This window comes from Ceratotherium simum, chromosome 5, assembly GCF_057802395.1.
Source record: "Ceratotherium simum simum isolate JZ-2026a chromosome 5, ASM5780239v1, whole genome shotgun sequence".
In the NCBI taxonomy this organism is placed as follows: Eukaryota; Metazoa; Chordata; class Mammalia; order Perissodactyla; family Rhinocerotidae; genus Ceratotherium; species Ceratotherium simum.
The window spans coordinates 91,725,974-91,747,685 of record NC_141904.1 but is presented as its reverse complement, the minus strand read 5'-3'; the positions used below and the strand labels follow the sequence as shown (position 1 = coordinate 91,747,685).

At 44.7% G+C, this 21,712-nt stretch overlaps 1 protein-coding gene across 1 annotated transcript in view; it reads right to left on the bottom strand.

Moving 5' to 3' along the window:
* Nucleotides 1-21,712, bottom strand: part of PLXNA1 (plexin A1) — a 331,470-nt gene that overhangs the window by 174,819 nt on the left and 134,939 nt on the right. The window contains exon 5 of the mRNA XM_087431622.1: nt 11,568-11,651. Coding sequence (XP_087287748.1) covers nt 11,568-11,651 — 84 coding nt within the window. The remainder of the gene's footprint in view (nt 1-11,567; nt 11,652-21,712) is intronic.

Below are 21,712 nucleotides of genomic sequence, written 5' to 3'. Positions count from 1 at the left end.
ATAACCAATATTACCACAACAGAAACAGGTCTGGCCAGTGTTTACCAATATGTTAACAATGTTTACCACTCTAGGTGGGGAGTTGATTTGGCAAATTCAATTTTATTCTTTGGGCTGATCTGCAATTTTTGTTCTTTCTACTGTGAACATGTGTTACTTAAGAAATAAATATAAGCAATTTTTTTAAAAAGGCAATGCTGCCCCATGACTGGATAAGCTCCAAGGAGATGGCTGGATAATTCCCATCATGACCAGCACCAAGACAGAATTTCTAGGGCAGAGAGGTCCTGGCTCCCCTGCTGGCACCAAGCAACATGCACCTCCATCTACTTCCATGCATCTCACCCAGACTCTGCTGCAGGCTGCTCTGTGCTGTCATCTGTCCTGACTGCTGAGGCGCCCTGTCAGGCATCCACTAGGCACCAAACTCACTCCAGGGCAAAACAGTGAGTTAGGTGATGTGGCAGCCCTGCACAGAGGGGGCAGCTAGAAGTGGTCAGAGAAGGCCTCCAGGGTGATCCTAATGTCGAGGGAGAGGCCGTGAGACCGAGAACATGCCAGGTGTGGCTGGAGAAGGGCTGGCCACACAGGCAAGACTCAGATAGATCACAGAGCCCTGCAGGCCAGGCTGAGGAAACCCAGATTTCTCGTGAATGCAGTGGGAAGTCATTAATGGGCTTCAGAAAGAGTCCTCCTGCAACACGTGGACACCAGTGGGGAGGTGACAGCTTCAGTTCAAAAGAGAGATGAGCAAGGGGCCGCCATTGTGGAGAGAGGACCAAAGAAGAATAGGAGCTATTAGCTCAATGACCTCGACAAGACTTGGTCACCAGTGCCGTGGGGTGGGAGAGCACCAGAGGAGAGAGGCCAAAGGGTAATCTCAAATTCCCTAATCAGCATCACACCACCACCATGGTCCAGGGATGAAGGAAAGGCCCAAGGGAATTCACCAAGTCCAATCGAGATGACAGAGGCTGGGAAGGGAGGAGCTGAGAAGGCAAGGAAAGGAACAGGCCACAGAGTACCTATTAAAATTATTCGTTTAACTGGGTCTCTTCCAGCAGGGATAGGTAGTAACCTGTATACATGATGGACAGGCACTTCTGGCTCTTCAACCCATAAGTACCTATTTAGAAGGCTTAATGTGCTGGGGAAAACCAACAGACAATAACCCTGGAGCGGGAAACGCTGCATGTTAATGCAGCTGCTGCCAGGAATGGCAGAAACCACTTCAAGAGGAGATACTGATTGAGCCTGTGCTTAAAAGGACCCTACCACAGTAATGGAGGGAATGACACAAATCAGCAGTAGTGAACAGCAACTTAACCACTGAGATTAGCCCTTGGCCTTGCATGATCATGTCACCTCTCCTAACACGGTATATAGTTAGCTTTCCCCGCACCACTTATCTTCACTTCTCTGGACCAGGGTCAATACAATGAAGGAGAAATAAGGCAAAAAGAACCTAGGGAGTTTTTGTAATAAGTCGTCAGCAGACAAAAAAGGAATAGGGTCTGTTCTAGGTGATGAGAGACTTGACAGCCTAAGAACCAACTGCAGCATGGTGATTCTGCTGGATCCTGACTTATACCAGAAACAAGCAAACAAACAAAAACCCTGAAAAATATATTTTGGTGAAATCAATGTTAATTCTCTGAGGCAAGATAACAATATTGTAGTTATAAAAGAAAATGTCCATACTTTTTAGAGATGCATATTGAAGTATGTAGGGGGAAATGTCATGGTTACTGGGTTTTGCTGTAAAGTACTTATGCAAAGAACAAAGGAGAAACAAGGGAGAGATATGAGCGAATGTGGCAAAATTGTTAAGTCTGGGGGATAGAGACAGAGAGGTTCATTGTACTACTGTACTGTTCTACTTAGAGTAAATTCCACTGTAGGTCATTTTAATACAGATTCAAACAATACTCTGAGTAGATGACCAGTGTGGTCAACTGATGAACAACTGATCCCCTGAATTTAGCTGGCCAGGGCCTATGGGCACTAAACTCTGACTGCTCCTTATGATCCCAAATCACTCACGTGACAACTGCCGCCAATTTCAAAGCCCATTTCTTTATCTGTAAAATGGGGATGACGACAGCTCCTCCCTCACAGGACTATTTTGATGATGTAATGAATTAGTACATGAAATGCACTTAGGACACACCTGGCACTTTCACAGCAAGGACTCAAATGAAGTCAGTTGTCATTTTATCACCCAGCTCCCTGGGTCATTGTGAAGGTCAAAGGAGGCAGTCCAGGTAAGGTGCTTGGCCAGTGCTTTGCACATGGGGAGCACTCAGCAAATATCAGCTACTGAGCACCAAGAAAACCAGCTTGGGAGACAGAGAGAGAGAGGTTTGTTAGCAATATTGTATCAATTCATTTAATTCTCAAAACTACCCTATGAGATAGGAACTACTATTACTCCTATTTTACAGACACGGATTCAGAAAGACCTGTCCAAATCTTGGATCTGAGGTTTAATGTCTGTGAAACCACCTTATGCCATTCCTTAACCTCTCTGAGTGTCCTCATGTTCATTTGTGATAAACACTCCTCCCCCGACTCCTGACCCTCACTGCCACAAAACCCAAGTGACATAACTTAGGTACTGTGTCTAGCAAAGAGGAGGTGTACCACCAGTTCAGTGAGGTCCCTGGCTCACACATCTATCCCAGGGATGCCTGGCCACAAGGCCCAGGAAAGCCACAGACTATCCAAATGTGTAACAGAGGGAGTAGTCTCTGCTCCCTCCTCACCTCGGAGGTTACTGTAAGATAAACAAGAAGATTTCTGCAAAGTATGAGATGAGACTACGAGGTAAAGAAACAGATCTTTAGAAAAAATACCAGAAGCAATGCACAGAATAGATGCAGGGAAGGTGGGATGATGTGGAGGTGGAGGTGGAGGTAGAGGAGGTGGAGGTGAAGGTGAAGGTGGTGGTGGTGGAGGTGGAGGTAGTGGAGGTGATGGTGGTGGTGGAATTGATGGTGATGGAGGTAAGGGTGGTGGAGGTGGAAGGTGTGGTGGTGATGGCTGTGATGGAGGTAGAGGAGACAGAGGTAGAGGTGATGGTGGAGGTGGTGGTGCAGTTGATGGTGGTGGGAGGTGATGGCGGTGGAGGTGGAAGGTGTGGTAGTGACGGTTGTGATGGAGGTAGAGGAGACAGAGGTAGAGGTGATGGTGGAGGTGGTGGAGATGGTGGTGGAGGTGGTGGTGGAGTTGATGGTGGTGGAGGTGATGGTGGTGGAGGTGGAAGCTGTGGTGGTGATGGTTGTGATGGAGGTAGAGGAGATAGAGGTAGAGGTGATGGTGGAGGTGATGGAGGTGGTGGAGTTGATGGTGATGGAGGTAAGGGTGGTGGAGGTGGAAGGTGTGGTGGTGATAGAGGTAGAGGAGATAGAGGTGGAGGTGATGGTGGAGGTGGTGGAGGTGGTGGTGGAGTTGATGGTGGTGGAGGTGATGGTGGTGGAGGTGGAAGGTGTGGTGGTGATGGTTGTGATGGAGGTAGAGGAGATAGAGGTAGAGGTGGAGGTGGAGGTGGAGGTGGAGGTGGTGGAGGTGGTGGTGCAGTTGATGGTGATGGAGGTAAGGGTGGTGGAGGTGGAAGACGTGGTGGAGGTGGTGGAGGTGGAGGTAGAGGTGGAGGTGGTGGAGGTGATGGTTGTGGAGGTGGTGGTGGTGGTGGTGGTGGTGATGGAAGCCAAGATTTAAAAGCATCTAACTTCAGAGCCTGTGATTAACCACCACTCTCACCCTATAGTGGAAAAACTATAAGACTACTGGACAGAGCTGCAAGGAACTAGGGTGCTGATTATACTATTAACTAGCTGTGTCACCTCTGAGGACAATGAGAAAAACAGCAGTTATATTGTTATATCTGGCTGGTAATAGGAATGGCATCTACCATTTATAGTACAATGTATTACAATAGTCTAGGGTTCTATGTTATGTCCTTTATTATCTTGAAAATTTAATTATTACTGCCCTCCTTGTAAAGATGAAGACTCCCAAGACCCACGGTCTTAAATGACTTGATCAAGCCTATAAAGCCAGTAGGTGGTGAAGTTGTAATTCAAACCCAGGTCCCTCTAGATCTAAAAACCCAGAGCTTACCACTATATGAAGTGATTCCCAAACCACTTAGCTGCCTTAGGGCCGTGTTCTTATCTGTGAAAAGAACTGGATTGGATCAACGGTTCTCAATTTCTTCGTTTCTTCCCATCTCACTGATCATATTTATCAAAGGCCCAGGGTCCCACCAGCATAAGTATAAAAAGCCCATTCTTGCAAAAAAAGGCCACCCTAAATCTCTAAGCAATATGCTCTTTCACTTATCACTTTCAGTACACTGTTGAGGACGTACAAAATGTTACCATTCCCAAAAAGTGGTACTAGTAGGGTGGCTGGTGTGCAGGCAGGCTTCTTAGCTCACCTGGTGAAGAACTTCTAGACTCAATAATCTTCAGAAGTCTTTTGGCCTCAGACCAGCCAGCTCAGCAGGTAAAGAACTGCTCCCCACAATGACCAGGAGGTGCGCGCCTTTCCCACTCAGGCCAATTTCTTGTTGTACTGTTTTCAGGTCACCGTTATCTGTCTCCTCCTCTGAATTCCCCCTGCTCTGGTGGCTTCTCTCTACAGGTGTGTCACACTGGGAATACTTGCCGTGTCTCAGTCTTGCATCCTAAATGGCGAGCCCCTCTCTGACGCTCTGGTACCAACTTTGGGCCTGACACAAAGCAAGCCTCCCCACACTCAGAAAAAATGTCTGCTGGCCACTCAGCGGTTGGCGGTCAGCAGTTCTTCCAATAAGACACACTACTCACTCACCACGCAGCTGGAAATCACTCCACCTCTCGAGCCAGAGGGCGACTCCCCTGAGAACGCTCCTCCCGGATAAAGGCAGCCCTTCCCACTGCGTGCCCTCTGATCACCTTTGGGACCTGGCTTCCACCAGACCCCCTCTCAGAGACACGTTATGAATTCTCCTCCCATAAATATGCTCAAGTTGCTCCCTCTTAAACTACCAATGTTCCCTCTTTGATGAAATTCTTGAAAGAGTGGTCCTTACGTGTTTCCTCCACTTCCTGCATTCACCGAGGGCCCTAACTCTACACGTAACCCAGCTTCAGTCTCCACTGCAGTCCTGAAAAGGCTCCTTCAACACAACTCACATGCCCACATGTCCTTCAGAAGGCAATGAAGAGGCCTCTTCTCAATTCTAATCCTCTCTGACCTGTAGCATTTGGCACTGTTGACCACATTCTCTTGAAGCTCTTCTTCCTGAGCTGATCTGGGAGGCAGCATGGTGTGGTGGAAAGAGCAGAGACTTTGGAGCTCTGACTTCATCTGTCAGCTGCATGGCTTCTGGCAGCTTGTTTAACTTGATTTCCAGTTTCTTCATTTGTAAAATGTGTAATATAATCCATCTTGCAGGGCTGCTGCAAGGATTAGCAATAACTTCTGTAAAAGAGCCTGGCACATAGCATATGTTCATAAAATTGTAGTGGCTGTCATCTTGTAAGACACAGAATTCTACATCTGACACTTTTCAATCACCTGTCGGTCATCTCCACTTCATCTGTGCGTGTCTACAATTAAACTGGTGACCTTCTCCAAGGGTAGTGGCTCACTTGAATTTTTCTCTTTCTCTAATGGCACCATTATTCTTCTGAACATTCAAGCTCAAATCTCTTTTCAGCTTCAAGAACTCCCAACATTATCCTAAAGGAAGGCCACTCTTGTCAGCCAGTCATCCAAAGCCCCTCACAGACCCTGACTTTATTTTTACAGCTTTACCATCTACTGCCAAACATTACATGGAGCACCTCAGCTGAGGTTTCCATCCAGAAGACCCCCTTTCTCTATGCCCTGCCCATGGGCTGACCACTGTATCCTGCTCATTCTCCAAACACAGATTCCACCACGAAGCCTTCTCCGCAAAAGCTCCTTCCTTCTCCTCCTGGAACCCCCACTGCATCATTGTTTCCTGCTAGCGTATACACACTTACCTTTCTTTATCTTGCAAACATTTACTGAGCACCTATTCTATGCCAGACCTTGCATCCCCAACCCTTGACGATGAATCATCCCTGATGAATCAGAGCAGCAAGGACTTGGAACTCCCCAATCTTCACAGTTTGGAAGAGGAGAAAGCCACAGATGCCAGCAGCCACCAGATGGTATACAGTAAGTGCTAGAACACAAGACAGGGACACAGGTCCTAGGGGAGTGGCGGGTGATGCTGCTGATGCCTGAGGGCAGGCCTTGCCTTCCTTAGCTGCATCTGACTTTTTATTAAGTATAACACACACTGACAGAGAAGTGGAAAGCCCTCCAAGCACAGTTTGATGAATTCTCACCACTGAACACACCTGTGTAACTAGCACCCACATCAGGAAAGGGAACCTTACCCCCCACCCCAGGCCCCTGCACACATGTCCGCTTAGTCACTGCTCCCCCAAGGGGAACCATTACCCCACTTTCTAACACTACGGATTAGTTTCACTGTTTGAACTGTGTATAAATGGACCCATCCAATGTGCACGTGCCCCTGTATGTCTGGCCCTTTTGCTTAGTGTTCTTTTGGTGAGAGTCACCCACCTCATTGCCCGTGGCTGCCGCTTGTTCATTCTCGTTCCTGTGTGGCTTCTGCTGTGATAGCTACCATGTTTATCTCTTCTACTGTTGACAGTTCGGGGCTATCATGAATGCTGCGGCAATGAAAATCCTATGGCATTCCTCTTGGTGATCCTAGGGACACATTTCTGTTGGGGATACAACTGCCAGGTCAAAGGGTATACCTACGTGCAGCTTCAACAGATACTGGATAACAGTTTTCCAAGGCGGCTTTGCCAAGTGACACCCCTGCCAGCAGTGTTTGAGACCCTGGGTTAAACCACAGCACTTGTGGTGTCCATCGTTCCCATGTTAGCCATTCTACTGAGTAGGTCCTGGCATCGCCTGTGGCTGTAACTGCATTTTCCCGACGTAGGTGAGGCTGGGCCCTTTTCACATGTTCCTGACCAGTGGGCCACCTTCTCCTGTGAAGTAGAATTTCCCATGTTTAACTCTGCTTCCTCTGAACCCTAGAGCAGCTCATGTTTTCCTAAACAGGCTCCAAGTGACACCCCCAGGGACACCAGGCAGGGGGCTGTTTAGTGCTGTCACTGAGAAAGCTGCAGGCTTGGCAGGATCACATGACAGTTGTTCCTCAAGAAAATCTGAGTAGAAGCAAAGAGAAAAACAGGAGAAAGGGCTGACTGCTCACATATCAATGCTGGGATGGTGCGTGCACTCAAAAGGAGCAGAAGGGAGATTTACATTCTGGGGTAAAGAACCCCAAATCTGAAAAGAACACACATATTTCCAAATTTCTCCCTTTCTCCCTGCCTCAGTCTTTGAAGCTAGACCCCAAAAATGCCCTCCCTACTTTGCAGTTGCTGAGTCTGGAAACAGTGAGACCAATTTTTTTTTTTTTTTTTTGGTGAGGAGATCAGCCCTGTGCTAACACTTGCCAATCCTCCTCTTTTTTTTTTTTTTTTTTTTGCTGAGGAAGACTGGCCCTGGGCTAACATCCGTGCCCATCTTCCTGCACTTTATATGGGACGCCGCCACAGCATGGCTTGCCAAGTAGTGCTTCGGTGTGTGCCCGGGGTTCCAAACTGGCGAACCCTGGGCCGCCGCAGTGGAGTACACACACTTAACCGCTTGCGCCATGGGGCCGGCCCCAAAAGTGAGACCATTTTTATAGAGCTGGCAGGTTCTCTGGTCACGGGAAGCCAGCTCTCATGCACACTCCCATCTGGGGTCCTAATCCTCAACATCTCCCTCCCCTCCCAAACTGGATTGTGAGTATTGTGAGGCAGGACCCACTACTGTCTGAACTCTCTCTGGGTACCTAACAAAATTAAATGAATGTGGAATTACTGAATGGCTATGCATTTATTAAAGAAGGGGAAAGAGAATGGAATAACATGAAAGAGAATTGAATACTTCCATCTCAGGTACTTTTATGCAAATGACCACTCATCCCCAAAACAATTGGCAGGTTAGTCTTAAAATTCCCATTTCAAAGATAAGAAAACTGAGGCTATGGAATTTAAACAACTTGCTCAGAGTCATAAGGCTGTTAAATTACTGAAGCAGAACTAGGACTGAAGCCTGCTGGACTCCAAAGCTGGCTCATCCCCCCCCACCCTACTTGACCCTATGGCCGAGGGCAGAAGACACACTCTTGGCCAGCCTGAGCGCTCATCTCAACAGCTGTCAGGGTCTAGTTCAGAGCCACTCAGCACCGAGGTTTCTGCTAAAAGACAACAGTGTGCTGGTTCTGAAGGAGCACAAGTCACCCTTAGCCCCCTGATAGCTGAATCCAGGTGTGGTGTGGGTGGAGCCCGCTCCTAGTTCTTCTGTTTCCACAGGAAATCACAAAGTGGCAGCTGAGCAAAGGCTCTGGGAGACCAGTTAAGATGGCAAGGGGTTCAGCAGCCGTGACTCTGACAGTCACACGTTACAGTAGAGAGCTGCACTGCCCCGGGCCATATGCCCAACAAATGGAAATGGAAAAGGGCCTTGCTCTCTAACACTGTCAGGCATGTGAGAGACACCCACAAGGTCCCCACACTGCTCTACACACTGAAGGACCAATGGGTGCCATGGCAGGCATCCGAAAAAAGCCCAGTGAGGCCTAGAGAGGAGGCTTCTCTATCCCGGAGAGCAGGCCACCCTTGAAGATAAAAACCCATCCCAGCACATACACACGTGTGCGCACGTGCACACACTCAGCTGTTAAATCCAAACCTGAAGCATTATGATTTGAAACAGAATCAGCAGCACCACTGTAGGCTGGAGAGTGGAGCCAGCACCTAGCATACGACAACACTTCTGCAGACGTTACCCCCTCTACTGCCCCCATCAACTCCCCGCACAAGGCATTAGTATCTCCATTTTATAGATAAAGAAACTGAGACGTGAAGAGGCACAGTAGCTGCAGAGAGCGATGATGCAGAGCTGCATGCGGGCCCAGGTCCCTCATTAAGCCATGCTGCCCTGTGCTTCACAACTTGTGTGTGAACACCATGTCTGGGGTTTGCTTGCAGGTGCCAAAGGACCCTCACAAGGCCCCTGCATCCCCAGCAGCTCACTATGGGGATGTTTCCGTGGTGAAACAGAAAAACACCCCTCACTTAGATGTTGAAGTGTAGGCGTGAGGAACAATTATTCAGAACGATTATAAAGCATAGGAACCCTACAAAATATGATTTCCACACTCAAGAATCATCATCCAGGGAATAAATATCGCAGTACAAAAGAGTCAAGAAGTCTCCTCCCCCTCGAAAGTGAGTCTAAATTCTGTGCAGGCTTTCCCTACCTGCCAATCACAACAGGCTGGCCCAGCACAGCATCCTACAGACAGACAGGCAACAGGGTTCCAGCTGAGAGGCTGGTGGACACACCATGGTGCCTCCATGAGCCCAGGCTTCTGCCTCCTCCATTCTAACCTTCTCTCACCTGTGACCACACACCCAACTATTTCGGGTGGTCGACGATGATTCAGCAGCTGTTCCAAGTTTCCCCTGAGCAGGCTCCCATCATCAATTTCTAAACTCAAAAGGAAATGGAAAAGGAAAAAAGGAAAGGCACTTGATGACTGGAAGGCCTGAAGCTGTGTGTACAGGAGCTGAAAATGTCAAGGTCTGAGAGTTTTCAACAAAGGAAACCAGAATTATATAAAAGCAACAGCTAATAAAAGAGATTGTCAGATGCTGTGTCTTCCATCTTCCCAGCCATTACAGGAATACAATCATCCACGGAGAGGATCGAAAACCTTTTTCAAAACAGATACAAGTAAGCCTTACGACCGAGCCTCTCTGCTCCCCGTTCTCCAGCTCCTTCCATCCCCGTCTCCCTCACCACCTCCAGTTCCTGGGATGTTAGAAGTGCTTTCCTTTTTTGCATTATCACCAGCAAAATGCTAGTGTTTAAGAGTCAAAAAGGAGATCATGTTTTTGCACCTCCTTCTGGAAGCATTCAATAAGTGTTCATGATCACGTAGGAAAACCTCATTAAAAAAAAAAAGCCTATATCTGCATCTGTAAGAAGTCTAGACTTGACTTTATGTTGAGTGGGGAAGAACAGATGAGAAAGAAGGGCTCGTCCAGGAGAATTTCCTTTCCTTCAACAAAGCAGAGAACTGGTTTTAAGGAGAACTAGAGTAGAGATGAGAGAGGACAGTGACAAGGGGAAGACAGATTTTAGGGGAGGAAAAATGCTGTTAGGCTACTTCCTTTCCACCCCAGACACATGCACACATGCTTCTAGGAGCCAAACCCAGAGAGGGAAGTACAGAGGAGCACAGCAGGAGACTGCAGAATCGCACACAGAACAAAAAAATCTGTGCCTATGAACATATGGGCAACTGTGGTAATTAGAGCTATGGCTGGTGGCATTTTTTACCCTTTTCCAGGATCTCATATCACAATCCTTGTCATTACAGCTACACTCAAACCTGGGCGGGAGGCTGTCCAGGAAACATTTGCTTGTTAAGGGCCACCTCTATAAGCGGCTCAGGGTGCAGTGCCGACCCTCAGGGCTACGGGCTGTCACCGGAGCGCTTCATGTTCACATCACAATTCTGGCCGTCCCCTAAACCCTTGCAGGGGTGGACAGAAGAGTGTCCACGGAGCAGGAGGAACCTCCCTCCTGTCCCCACTGCCTGGAAATCCAGAAACGCACGCTGCTGCCAGGCTCCAGTGTGGCGTGCCACAGGAAAAAACCTCTATGGAAATCAGGCCCCTCTAGCAAACTGTCAATTTCAAAGCTCCAAACCGTGACAAAGGATTCTAGAAGATTTGCCTGCAATAAGCTGATGGCTCAGGTTGCTTGGCACGCTGTCTCAGGCATGAGGGAGAACAATTTTTTCAACCTCCCAACCATTCCCTCCCACATTTTAAGCCATTTCTTTGAAAAATCTGTCATGATCAACAAATTAAGCCCCCCCAAAAAGTAAGCAAGTTATCAAAAGAATTTTCAGGAGTGATTGTAGGCTTAAAAAAAGGAAAGATGGTGTGTCTTTGAATCTCATTCATTTCAAAGGCTTATCCTTAGAAAAGCAGAGAGTGTGTAGCCATGGTGCACTTTGATCTCCCAACTCCCAGGAGAAAATCAATAATACAACCTTAATATATTTGTATAGCAAGACTTCACGTTGTTATTATTTTTACCCAATGCGGCTTAACTAAAGTGAGAAAGGTAAACTGGGTCCCAGCACCGCCCTGTGGTGGAAGTGAATTTCTTCTAAAATTGAACTATAGCAGAGCCAGCCACATTCAACAAAAAGCGGCCCAATTAAAAACCAATTATCTCTGTGAATGCAACTTGATGAAAGGTTGGGGGTGTGGTGCTCGCTGCAGTGTGCAGGAGGGCGTGTCCGCAGGGAGCTGGCTGCTGGGGTGAATGGGCACTGGAGCCTGTGGGCTCCTTTTCCCATGTGGCGGTGGATTCTGGTCAGGCGCCTTTAGGACCTGGCCCTGAAAAAGGGAGCCAGGCAGGAGACTTACCTTCTTCTCAATGCACCCCAGTTGCTCCTTGTAGAAGGTGTCGCTGCGTCTCAGCTCCGCCTCTCGGCTCTCCAGCTCCCTGGCCTAGTTGGAAGAGAACAAAGCCCATGTTAGCTAGCAGCAGCCTGCTGCGCTGGGGCTGCAGGGAGAAACCAACGGATGACTGCTCATAGCACCATTCTCAATGAGAATGGTAGCCATAGTGAATTGAAGCCTATGCTATATGCCAGACTGCTTACATATCTGGCGTTTAATTTCCACCACATGCCTCCAAGGTAGGGAATTGCTAGAACCATTTCACAGGTGAAAAGCACTAACATTTAGTGAATGCATACGATGTGCCAAGTACTGCTCCAAGTGCTTCCCACAGATTCTTTCACTGGATCCTTACAATTTCTCTAAAAGGTAAGTAGGACTATGATGAGCCCCCATTATAAAGGAAGAAGCAGAAGGGCTAAGTGACTGTCTCAAAGCTCATAGCTACGAGGGAAGAGCTGGGGTTTGAAGCTCAGCAGATGCAGGGCCTGCCCGGGAAGCTGTATTGCCTCGAGGCCACACAGTCTGGAAGGGCCAGAGCTGTTCTCTGGCCATAGAGTCCTCACACCTGGCACCACACCATGCCAACAACTAACATTCAAGAGGCAGGAATGCCAAAATGCCCTTCTGGTGAGGTAAACTCCCTCTTTGGGGGGTCAGGGATCTGAAAGGTGAGCAGTATCAGAACCCCAGAGCTGGAGGGGACAGCTGCTCACTCACCCATCTGATGGAGAATGAACAGAACTGTTGGTGCACACGGCTGAGTACCATGCCCCCCACCAAGGTTACAGTTGGGCTGAGGGGATTGGCTAACCAGGGCAAGTAACCTGGAACCACCCCACCCTTAACTAGCTGGGTGACCTCAAACAATTTCCTAATTCTACCGAGTTCAGCTTGCTCAGGTATAATATATAAAACTGCAACAGCAGCGCCCATCCCACAGGACTGCACAGAAGGTTAAAGGAAACCCCAACAGAAACAGGCAGGATCACAGCAGGCCCCCACAAAAGGACACTTACATCATGGCAAAGCAGGAACACACGTCCTCCTCACTGGGATACCCATGTCCCTGGAGCCTCTTAAGACCTTTCTGGGACAAGGCCCCAAGGCTGCCTCTCCCCGGGGGCTCTGAGAACTCACGTGATGCTCGCATGCAGGAATAACATCAGCTGCTAGCCAGCTGCCCCCAGGCTAGGGCCGGGGCCCTAAGGCACCACTCTAGGCTCCTTGTGCCACCTAATTCTCACAACCAAGAGCACAAAGCTAGTCAGTGACTGAAGGGGACCATGCACCTAAGTCAGCGTAACTCCAAGCCCTGAGCTTCTTCCTTCTAACCACACTATGGTGTCAGCACATGGGTTTGAACTGTTCAAAATTAGCGGTTAGGACAAGAATCGATGTCTCTGAAAGCCCATTTCCTTGGCAATGCTACTCCCCTGGCATGAAACCTTTCTGAAGCCCATCACGGGGGTCAGTAATGAAGAGCTGACCACATGACAGCGCCTGAGGAAAGACTTGGATTCAGAGGACCACACTGCTCCCAGGGAAAGGCCAAGCCAGTGGGGCCTGGCGACAGGCTAACCACCTGAGAGCTGAGTTCTAATACCAGCTCAACCACTGAGGGGCCTGCAAGCTTGAGCAAGTTGCCATCCTTTTCTTATTTTCTCCTTACCTATAGAATGCAGAAGAGTAGTATTTTGGCTCCCAAGATGGCTGTAGAATATCTAAAAATGCCAAGAAGGTTTCTGGAATGCCGGTGGAATGCCAACACTTTAGAAAAGCTAAATACAAACAGTGAGACTGAATGCTGGGGATTTCTTGCAGGATTTTTCAAAGCATGATGCTGAGGCAGTGTCCCAAGAATGCAAGTACAGCTAATCTGTGCTGGGCCCTTAGCAGCCCGCACTTAACCATTAACCATCCCTGGTGAAATCAGAAGAGAAGATGATCTGGAACAATGAAGCAGCCAGTACAGACTATCTCCCAGGGCTCAGGACCTGCCATTGATTGGCCAATAGTCCCAGCCAAGCAAGAAGATGACATTTAAAAGCAAAACTGTGGTGAGCCTCTTCCAGTGCCATTCACTAGGGGCCAGTGGGGCAGCAGAAGAGGAGGCTCCTGCATGTCTACCCACCATCAGGATGCCTCCTCTAGGCACAGGCTCCAGAACGCTCAGCCTGTGATTCCTGGGCCTATGCCAGCATGGATGTCTCCATGAGGAATGGGACACAGAGCTAAGGCTCTTGGAAAGGCTCCCCAACCATGGTGGCTTCCTTAGGCTACAGAGACTGTTCACACACGAGAAGAAATATTGAGGATATGGAAGCTTCCTTTCATAGTCACATCAATTTGCAATACAACTAAGCTGTTCTCCAGTAAGGAAGTGATTAACTATTTAGAGAGCATGAGTCTGTCTCATCCACTGGAGCAGAAGCTCTGTGCAAGGAAGGGCCTTGCCCAACTCCGGCATATCCCCAAAGCTTTGGCCTCCATCACAGTGAGGCAGCAAGGTGGGTAGCTCACTGCCTCCGCTCCATCCACTAAAAGGCATCACCCACCCGCTCTGTTCATCTCTGAGATTTATTATGAAATCCAATGACTGACACCAGACAGGAGGTGACATATGAAAGAGGGCTGTAGGAAATGAGTGTGATACAAATGCCCAGATGTCAGTGCCTGCTCCCGAGCAGGCACTTGATGATTTGGTGTTGATGAATGAAGGGGGGCACCAGACGACAGTGGCCACTCTGCATAGCTGCTACAGCCCAATACCTGCTTCCCAGTCCTTGTGAGAGGTCACGCAGCAGGCCTCTCTCAGCACGACCACGGAACTGATAAATTACTGATTCAGTAATTTATCAGAACATCATTGAGTGTCTGCAGTGTGACAGACAATGTCGTAAAGGAGTTGATAACACAAAAGGAAAATGAGAGAGAAAGTTTCTGTTCTCACGGAGCTTAGATCCCAGTGGGAGAGACAAATAAGTGTGCACAGATAAATAAGATAATTTCAGAGAGGGATATGTGCTGGGGAGACCACAGACGGAATAACTTGTGGGGTAGTGGGCTGCTATTTTCTCTAAGGAGATTTCCAAGACAGTCTTCTGGGAAAAAAATACTGAATACAGTTATGTTGTCTCCAATACAGAGGTATATCACCACTATGAAGACCCACTCAGTGGATGACAGTCTTTGAATGGAGAATTGAAAGGAATCTTTAGTGATTTAGTCACGAACTTCCTCCAGTCAAGAGAGCGTAGTGGTTTCACACTTTGATGCATCTACTCTGCTGCAAACACATAGCAAGTGCAGATAAAATATAAGAACAAAAGACCAAAAAGACATGGCCAGGTTCAAAAACAAGATTAAAATGTCCAACAGAACAGAAGAGCAAAGCAGTAGGTAAGGCTGAAGCCACAGGCCTGCTGGGATCTGGGTCACGAGCCAGCAAAAGCAGCCGGAACAAACCCTGCTCCACAGAGGTGGGGACTGGAGCCAGGTTTACCACCCGGAGCCTAGAGCTCCCCCAGAATAAGAAGCTGATGCCAACATTTCCTGAAGACCCCCGTGCAGGGCTATGGCTTTCAGTTTGCTTGACTATGTTCAGCCCAGAGGCCACAGCCTCAGCCCCTCAACTCCCGGGCCACAAATGAACCAAGCGCCCCAGGCTCAGGGCCCAACTCCGTGGCACCACCAGGACCACCATGGAGATGGGCCCCAGAAGGCCACAGTCACACCTGGCCCTGCACTTGGGGGCAGGTGTAGGCAGCCATAAAAATGCCAGGCAGGGAGAAAAGGCCATGCAGAAAACAAGAGAGAAAACAAAGCAAAGCAAAACAAGGTAAAAATCAAACCTTCTACTCAAAACAAGCCTACAAACCAAATCCCAAATATGTGAAGAAATGTGACGCTTAGAAATGCTACCAATAATATCAGCAACTGGAATATAAATTCACTCCAGATAAAATTAATTTTATGGGACATTATGACAGGATTTTTAAAAACTTTTTATTATGCAAAAATTAAAACACAAGACAGAATAATATAATAAAACTCCACATAGTTATCACTAAGCTTCAAAAATTATAAACTAAAGGAAATCTTATTTCACCTATACTCCCTACCTTCTCCCTACCCTCAAACCTCTTGCAAATCATTTCACCTGTATAGACTTCTATATACTTCTCTAAAAGATAAGGACTTTTATTTTCCTAAAGAGACCCATGGTACCATTGCATACCAAAAAAAAAAAAAGATTAACATTAATTCCTTAATATCATCAAATATTCAGCCAGTGTTCAAATTTCCAATTGATAAAAGATTTTTTTGTGTGTGTGAGGAAGATTAGCCCTGAGCTAACATCTGCACCAATCCTCCTCTTTTTGCTGAGGAAGACTGGCCCCTAACTAACATCCGTGCCCACCTTCCTCCACTTTATATGGGACACCGCCACAGCATGGCTTGACAAGCGGTGTGTCAGCATGCGCCCAGGATCCAAACTTGCGAAACCCGGGCCTCCGAAGTGGAGCGCGGGGACTTAACCGCTATGCCACCGGGCCGGCCCCAACGATTTTTAAATTGTATATTTAAGGTGTTCAAAAAGAAGAATGAAGGAATAATTTCTAATTAAAAAAGAAGAAGTTATGACCCTGAAACAGGCAAACCTGAAAACAGGGAAATATTATAAATTTAAATTTCTTCAAAATAAAAAATAAAATGGATAAGACAAACCTTAAGCTAGGGGCAATAAGAAAGAAATTAGCAAACTGGAAATTTGAGCCAGAATGTTGCAATGGAAGAGAAAGATAAAAAGACATACTCCACCATGTGTCCAATGGCTATTTCAGAAGAATGGCATGGAAAGGACGGCAGAGGTAAAGGAGGAAGAGAAAGGAGGGAAAAGAGAGGGAGGAGAAGGAGAACAGATATTAAAGCAGAAGGGAAATTAGGAATGGAGGCTAAGGTGAAGATGAGGTGGTGGGAAGGGAGCAAGATGTGGGGAGAAAGGGAAAGAAGGTGGACTGGAGAAAAATGACGGGAGGAGGAGAAGAGGAGGGAAACAAAACACCAAATAAAATTATAGGAACAAGTAAATCAGTTATCACAATAAATATGTGGTAGGCAACTTGTAAGATGGTCCCCAGTGACCCCTACTCTTGTACTCATGCCCTTGTGTGATGCCCTCCCCTCGAGTGTGGGCTGCACCTAATGACAAACTTCTAATGAACAGAATATTGCCAAAGTAATAGGATGTCACTTTCCGACTGCAAAAGATAGTGATTTCTGTCTTGCTCACTCTCTCTCTGTCACTCTTTCTTGCTTGTTCACACAGATGAAGCAAGCTTCCATATTGTGAGCTGCCCTTTGGAGACGCCCACATGGTAAGGATCCAAGCCAGTTAGGAATTGAATCCTGCCAACACTCACATGAGGGAGCTTGGAAGCAGGTCTTTCCTGAGCTGAGCCCTCAGATGAGACTTCAGCCCTGGTCAGCACCATGAGTGCAGTACTGTGAGAGACCTTAAGGCAGAGGCACCCAGCCAAGCCATGCCAAGATCCCAGACCCACAGAAACCGTGAGATAATAAATGTTTATTGTTTTAAACAACTAAATTTTGTAATTTGTTATTTAGCAATAGGTAACACAAAATGTGAATCAACTAATCTCACCCTTAAAAGAAAAGGATTATCACTTTGGATAAAAGAAAGAAAAAGAAAATCCAACTATATTCCACTTACAAGAGACCCAAGCTCCCATACTTATGGTCTTACACAACAAAAGAAAACACTTCACTGGACATAAATTTGTACTGCAGTGTTTACTGTTTTGTTTTGTTTACACGAAAGGTAGAGCATTCAAACAAAAATTTTAAAAACACACACAAGAAAACAAGAAAGTAATGACTTACCATAAAGAGAAAATAGAACCAGATGTTAGAAAATGGCCCAGATGTTAGCATTAACACAGAGGGACTTTAAAATAACTATGATTAATATGTTAAAGAATCTAGTGGGAAAAGGTAGACACCACATGTGAAGAGATGGAGGATTTCCACAGGGAAATGGACATTATCTGGCCTCCATTATTTATGATGAGAAATCAGCTGCTAATCTTATTGAAGATCCTTTATATGTGATGAGTTGCCTCTCTCTTGCTACTTTCAAGATTCTCTCTTTGACTTTGGCTTTTCATAGCTTGATTATGATGTGTCTAGGTATGGATCTCTTTGAGATTTCCTTATGCACAGCCCTACACATACATGTGGCCTTCTAGATTCCCAGGAATATGTCAGAGCTTTTCAAAGCCTCCTATGGACATCTCATTCTCTAGCTTTTCTTTTTAAGCTTTTGAGTTACCCAATTGTTTGTGCAAACTGTTATCCACCTCCTCAGGCAGCCATGACGTTCAACAATTGCCTCTGATTATTTTTGATAAATACCCCCGGGAAAAGGCTGTTTCTACTGGACAATGCCTGCGTCATGTCAAATAAAGACAGTCTTGCAAATGGGGTCTTCCAGGGAACCACCAAACAGACAAAACAATGACAACTCTCTAGGAATGGAGCTTTGAAGGACTCCAATCCTTTTCTGCTCTGTCCAGTGGTTGCCAGGCTGCCATGATTGTTTTTCCTTGACTGTGGCTGTTGCTTTTCAAGGTTACTGCTTAGTTGGGGAGAGGAGGATGGGAATAAGACAACTTAAAATGCCACAAAGTTCACTGTCCTTACTGAGATTCACCCATTTTTCTTGAACAAATGCTCCTGGATTGCTGCAAGCCTTTGCTTAATTTTTAGAGTTCTGAAAAAAATAGATTCTGACCATTTTCATTGCTTTCACGGAAGAGAGGATTTTCAGAGGTCCTTAACTCCACCATTTTCACTGACACCACCAAAAACTTTAAAATAGAATCAGATGGAAATGCTAGAAATTTATTTGGCATGAAATCATGGGTTTATCATCAGACTGGACAGAGCAGAGGAAAGAATCAATGAACTTGGAAACAAGTGATTAGAAATTATCCAAATTGAAACACAAAGAGACAAAATAAAATGGAACAGGGCACCCAAGATCTATAGGACAATATCAAATGATATAGCATATATTTAATTGAAGTTCTAGTAGCAGAGGAGAAAAGTGGGGCAAAAGAAGGAAGAGAGAAAGGCTAAAGAATTTTCCAAAATTAATTAATTAAAGACAACAAATAATAGATCTGAGAAGCTCAGAAAAACCCCAAGCAGGATGCTTTTGTAAAGTTCTTAAATAATTCCTGAAGTAATGGAATATTTTTTGAACAGAGTATCATAAGTTAAAAAAAAAAAAGTAATTTCTAGAGCAACCACTAAAAAACGGCACAAATAAAAAGTCAATAGAGGAGATAAAATGCAATTCTAAAATATATTGATTCATCTCCATCTTCTTTCCCGAAAACACCTACAAGAAATTAGCAACAGAGAAACAAAGAACAGACAGAACAAATAGAAATCAAATATTAAGATGGTAGATTTAAATCCAATCATATAAATAATCACATTAACTGTAAACAGACTTAACCCCCTGTATTAGTTTCCTATTGCCATTCTAAGAAATTACCAAAAACTTAGTGGCTTAAAAAAATACAAATTTATTCTCTTATAGTTCTAGAGGTCAGAAGTCTCAAATGGGTCTTATTTGGCTAAAATCATGGTGTTGGCAGGGTGAATCCTTCTGGATGCTCTTGAGAATCTATTTCTTTACCTTTTCCAGCTTCTAGAGGCTGACCGCCTTTCTTGGCTCATGGCCCCACATCACCCTGACCTCTGCTACCATCATCACATTACATCTCCTTCTCTGTTTTTCCTATCTCCCTCGTTCCGTGATAAGGACACTTGAGATTACATCGGACCTACCTGGATAATACAGGATAATATATCCTCATCATATATCCTTAACTTAGTCACAACTACAAAGTCCCTTTTACCACATAAGAGAACATATTCACAGGTTCTAGGGATTAGGAGGTGGACATCTTTAGGGGGCTATTTTTCTGCCTACTATACTTCCAAAAGAAAAGGCAAAACCCTAACTATATGTTATTAATAAGAAATATATTTTAAATATAAAAACACAAACAGGTTTTAAAAAAAGAACGGAAAAAGATATATCATGCAAATGCTAAGTATAAGAAAGCTAGTGTAGCTGTATTAATATTAGATAAACGAGAATCGAGACAAAAAATATTACCAGATATAAAGAGGCACAGTTCATAATCATAAAAGAGACAATTATTCAAAAAGAAATAATAATTCTGTGTATGCACCTAATAACAAAAATCCCAATGCATAAAGCAAATCTGACAGACTAAAGAAGAATATAAATAAATCCACAATCATAGACTTGAACACGCCTCTCTCAAAATATTGATAGAATAACTAGACAAAAAAAAAAATCAACAAGGATAGAGAAGGTATGAACAATATTATCATCCAACATGACCTAACTGACATTTATAGAACACTCCATCCAACAAACGCAGAATACACATTCCTCCCAAGTGAACATAAAACAGTCATGAAGATAGACCATATCCCGGGCTACAAAAAATTTAAACAGATGAAATCATCCAAAGTATCTTCTATGACCACAAAAGTATTAAATTAGAAATTAATAACAGCAAAACACCTAGAAAATCCTCAAATGTTTAGAAATTACACATACTACTAAATAATCCAAGACTCCTAACCAGGAGGAAAATTAGTGCTTAAAAAGAGACTTGGTAATGACCGAGATGGTGGACTTCGCAAATGAGGACTTTAAAATAGCTACTATAAATATGTTCAAGGATAAATGGAAATTACTAAAAAGAACCTAATAGAATTTTGAGAGCTGAAAAGTAAAATATTTGAAATGAAAGGCTGAAAAAATAAATACGATCTCAGTAACCTGTGGAATAATTTCACTATCAATTGGTAACATATACGTGATTGGATTTCTGGGGGAGTGGGGTGGTAGTAGAAAAATACTTGAATGTTTGAAGAACAATGAATGAAAAATTTCTAGATATGCTGAAAAGTATAAACCCATAGATCCAACAAGTTTAACTAACCAAATAACTAATAAACACAATGTGATGAATGCTGAAAAGTATAAACCCATAGATCCAACAAGTTTAACTAACCAAATAACTAATAAACACAATGTGATGAATGCTATAATAGAAATATACAAACTGTATACTTAAGATAAGTTTAAAATACATAATTTTCCTTGATTTACAAAACAAACCAAACAAATAAAGAAAACTTACCCCAAAGAATTTCCCTGCCCAGATGGCTTCACTGATTAATTCTATCAAATATTTAAGGAAGAAATCATATCATTTCTAAGTAAACTCAGCAAACAGAGAAGGAGAGAACACTTTCCAACACATTCTATGAGGCTATTATAATAGCAAACCAGACAAGGGAATTACAAGAAAAGAAATTTACAAACCAGTATCACTCAAGAAAAGAGATGTAAAAATCCTTAATAAAAAAATTAGCAAATCAATTACATGAATATGTATAAAAGATAACACCCCATGATCAAGTGAGGTTTACATTGAGTCCAATATATCTATAAAAATCAATCAACATACTCACCACATTAACAAATAAAAGAACTGAAATCATATTATTGTTTCAAATACAGTCATGCGCCATATAATGACATTTCGGTCAACGATGGACCACACATGCAACGGCGGTCCCATAAAACTAGTACCATATAGCCTAGGTGTGTAGTAGGCTATGCCATCTGGGTTTGTGTAGTACACACTATGATGTTTGCACAACAAAATCACCTAACAACACGTGTCTCAGAACGTATCCCTGTCATAATGTGACAAGTGACTGTAGATGCAGGAAAAGCATTTGACAAAATACAACACCCATTTATGAAAAAAAGCCTTCCAGTAAACCAGTAACAGAAGCAAATTTCCTTAACTTAATGAAGAGCATGTACAGAAAACCTATACATAATATCATACTTATTGGTGAAATATTAAATGCTTTTCCCCTAAGATTGCAGAGAAAAAGTTAAGTAGAATTTAGAAGATTTGAATAATAAAATTAACAAGATTGATCTAATAAACATA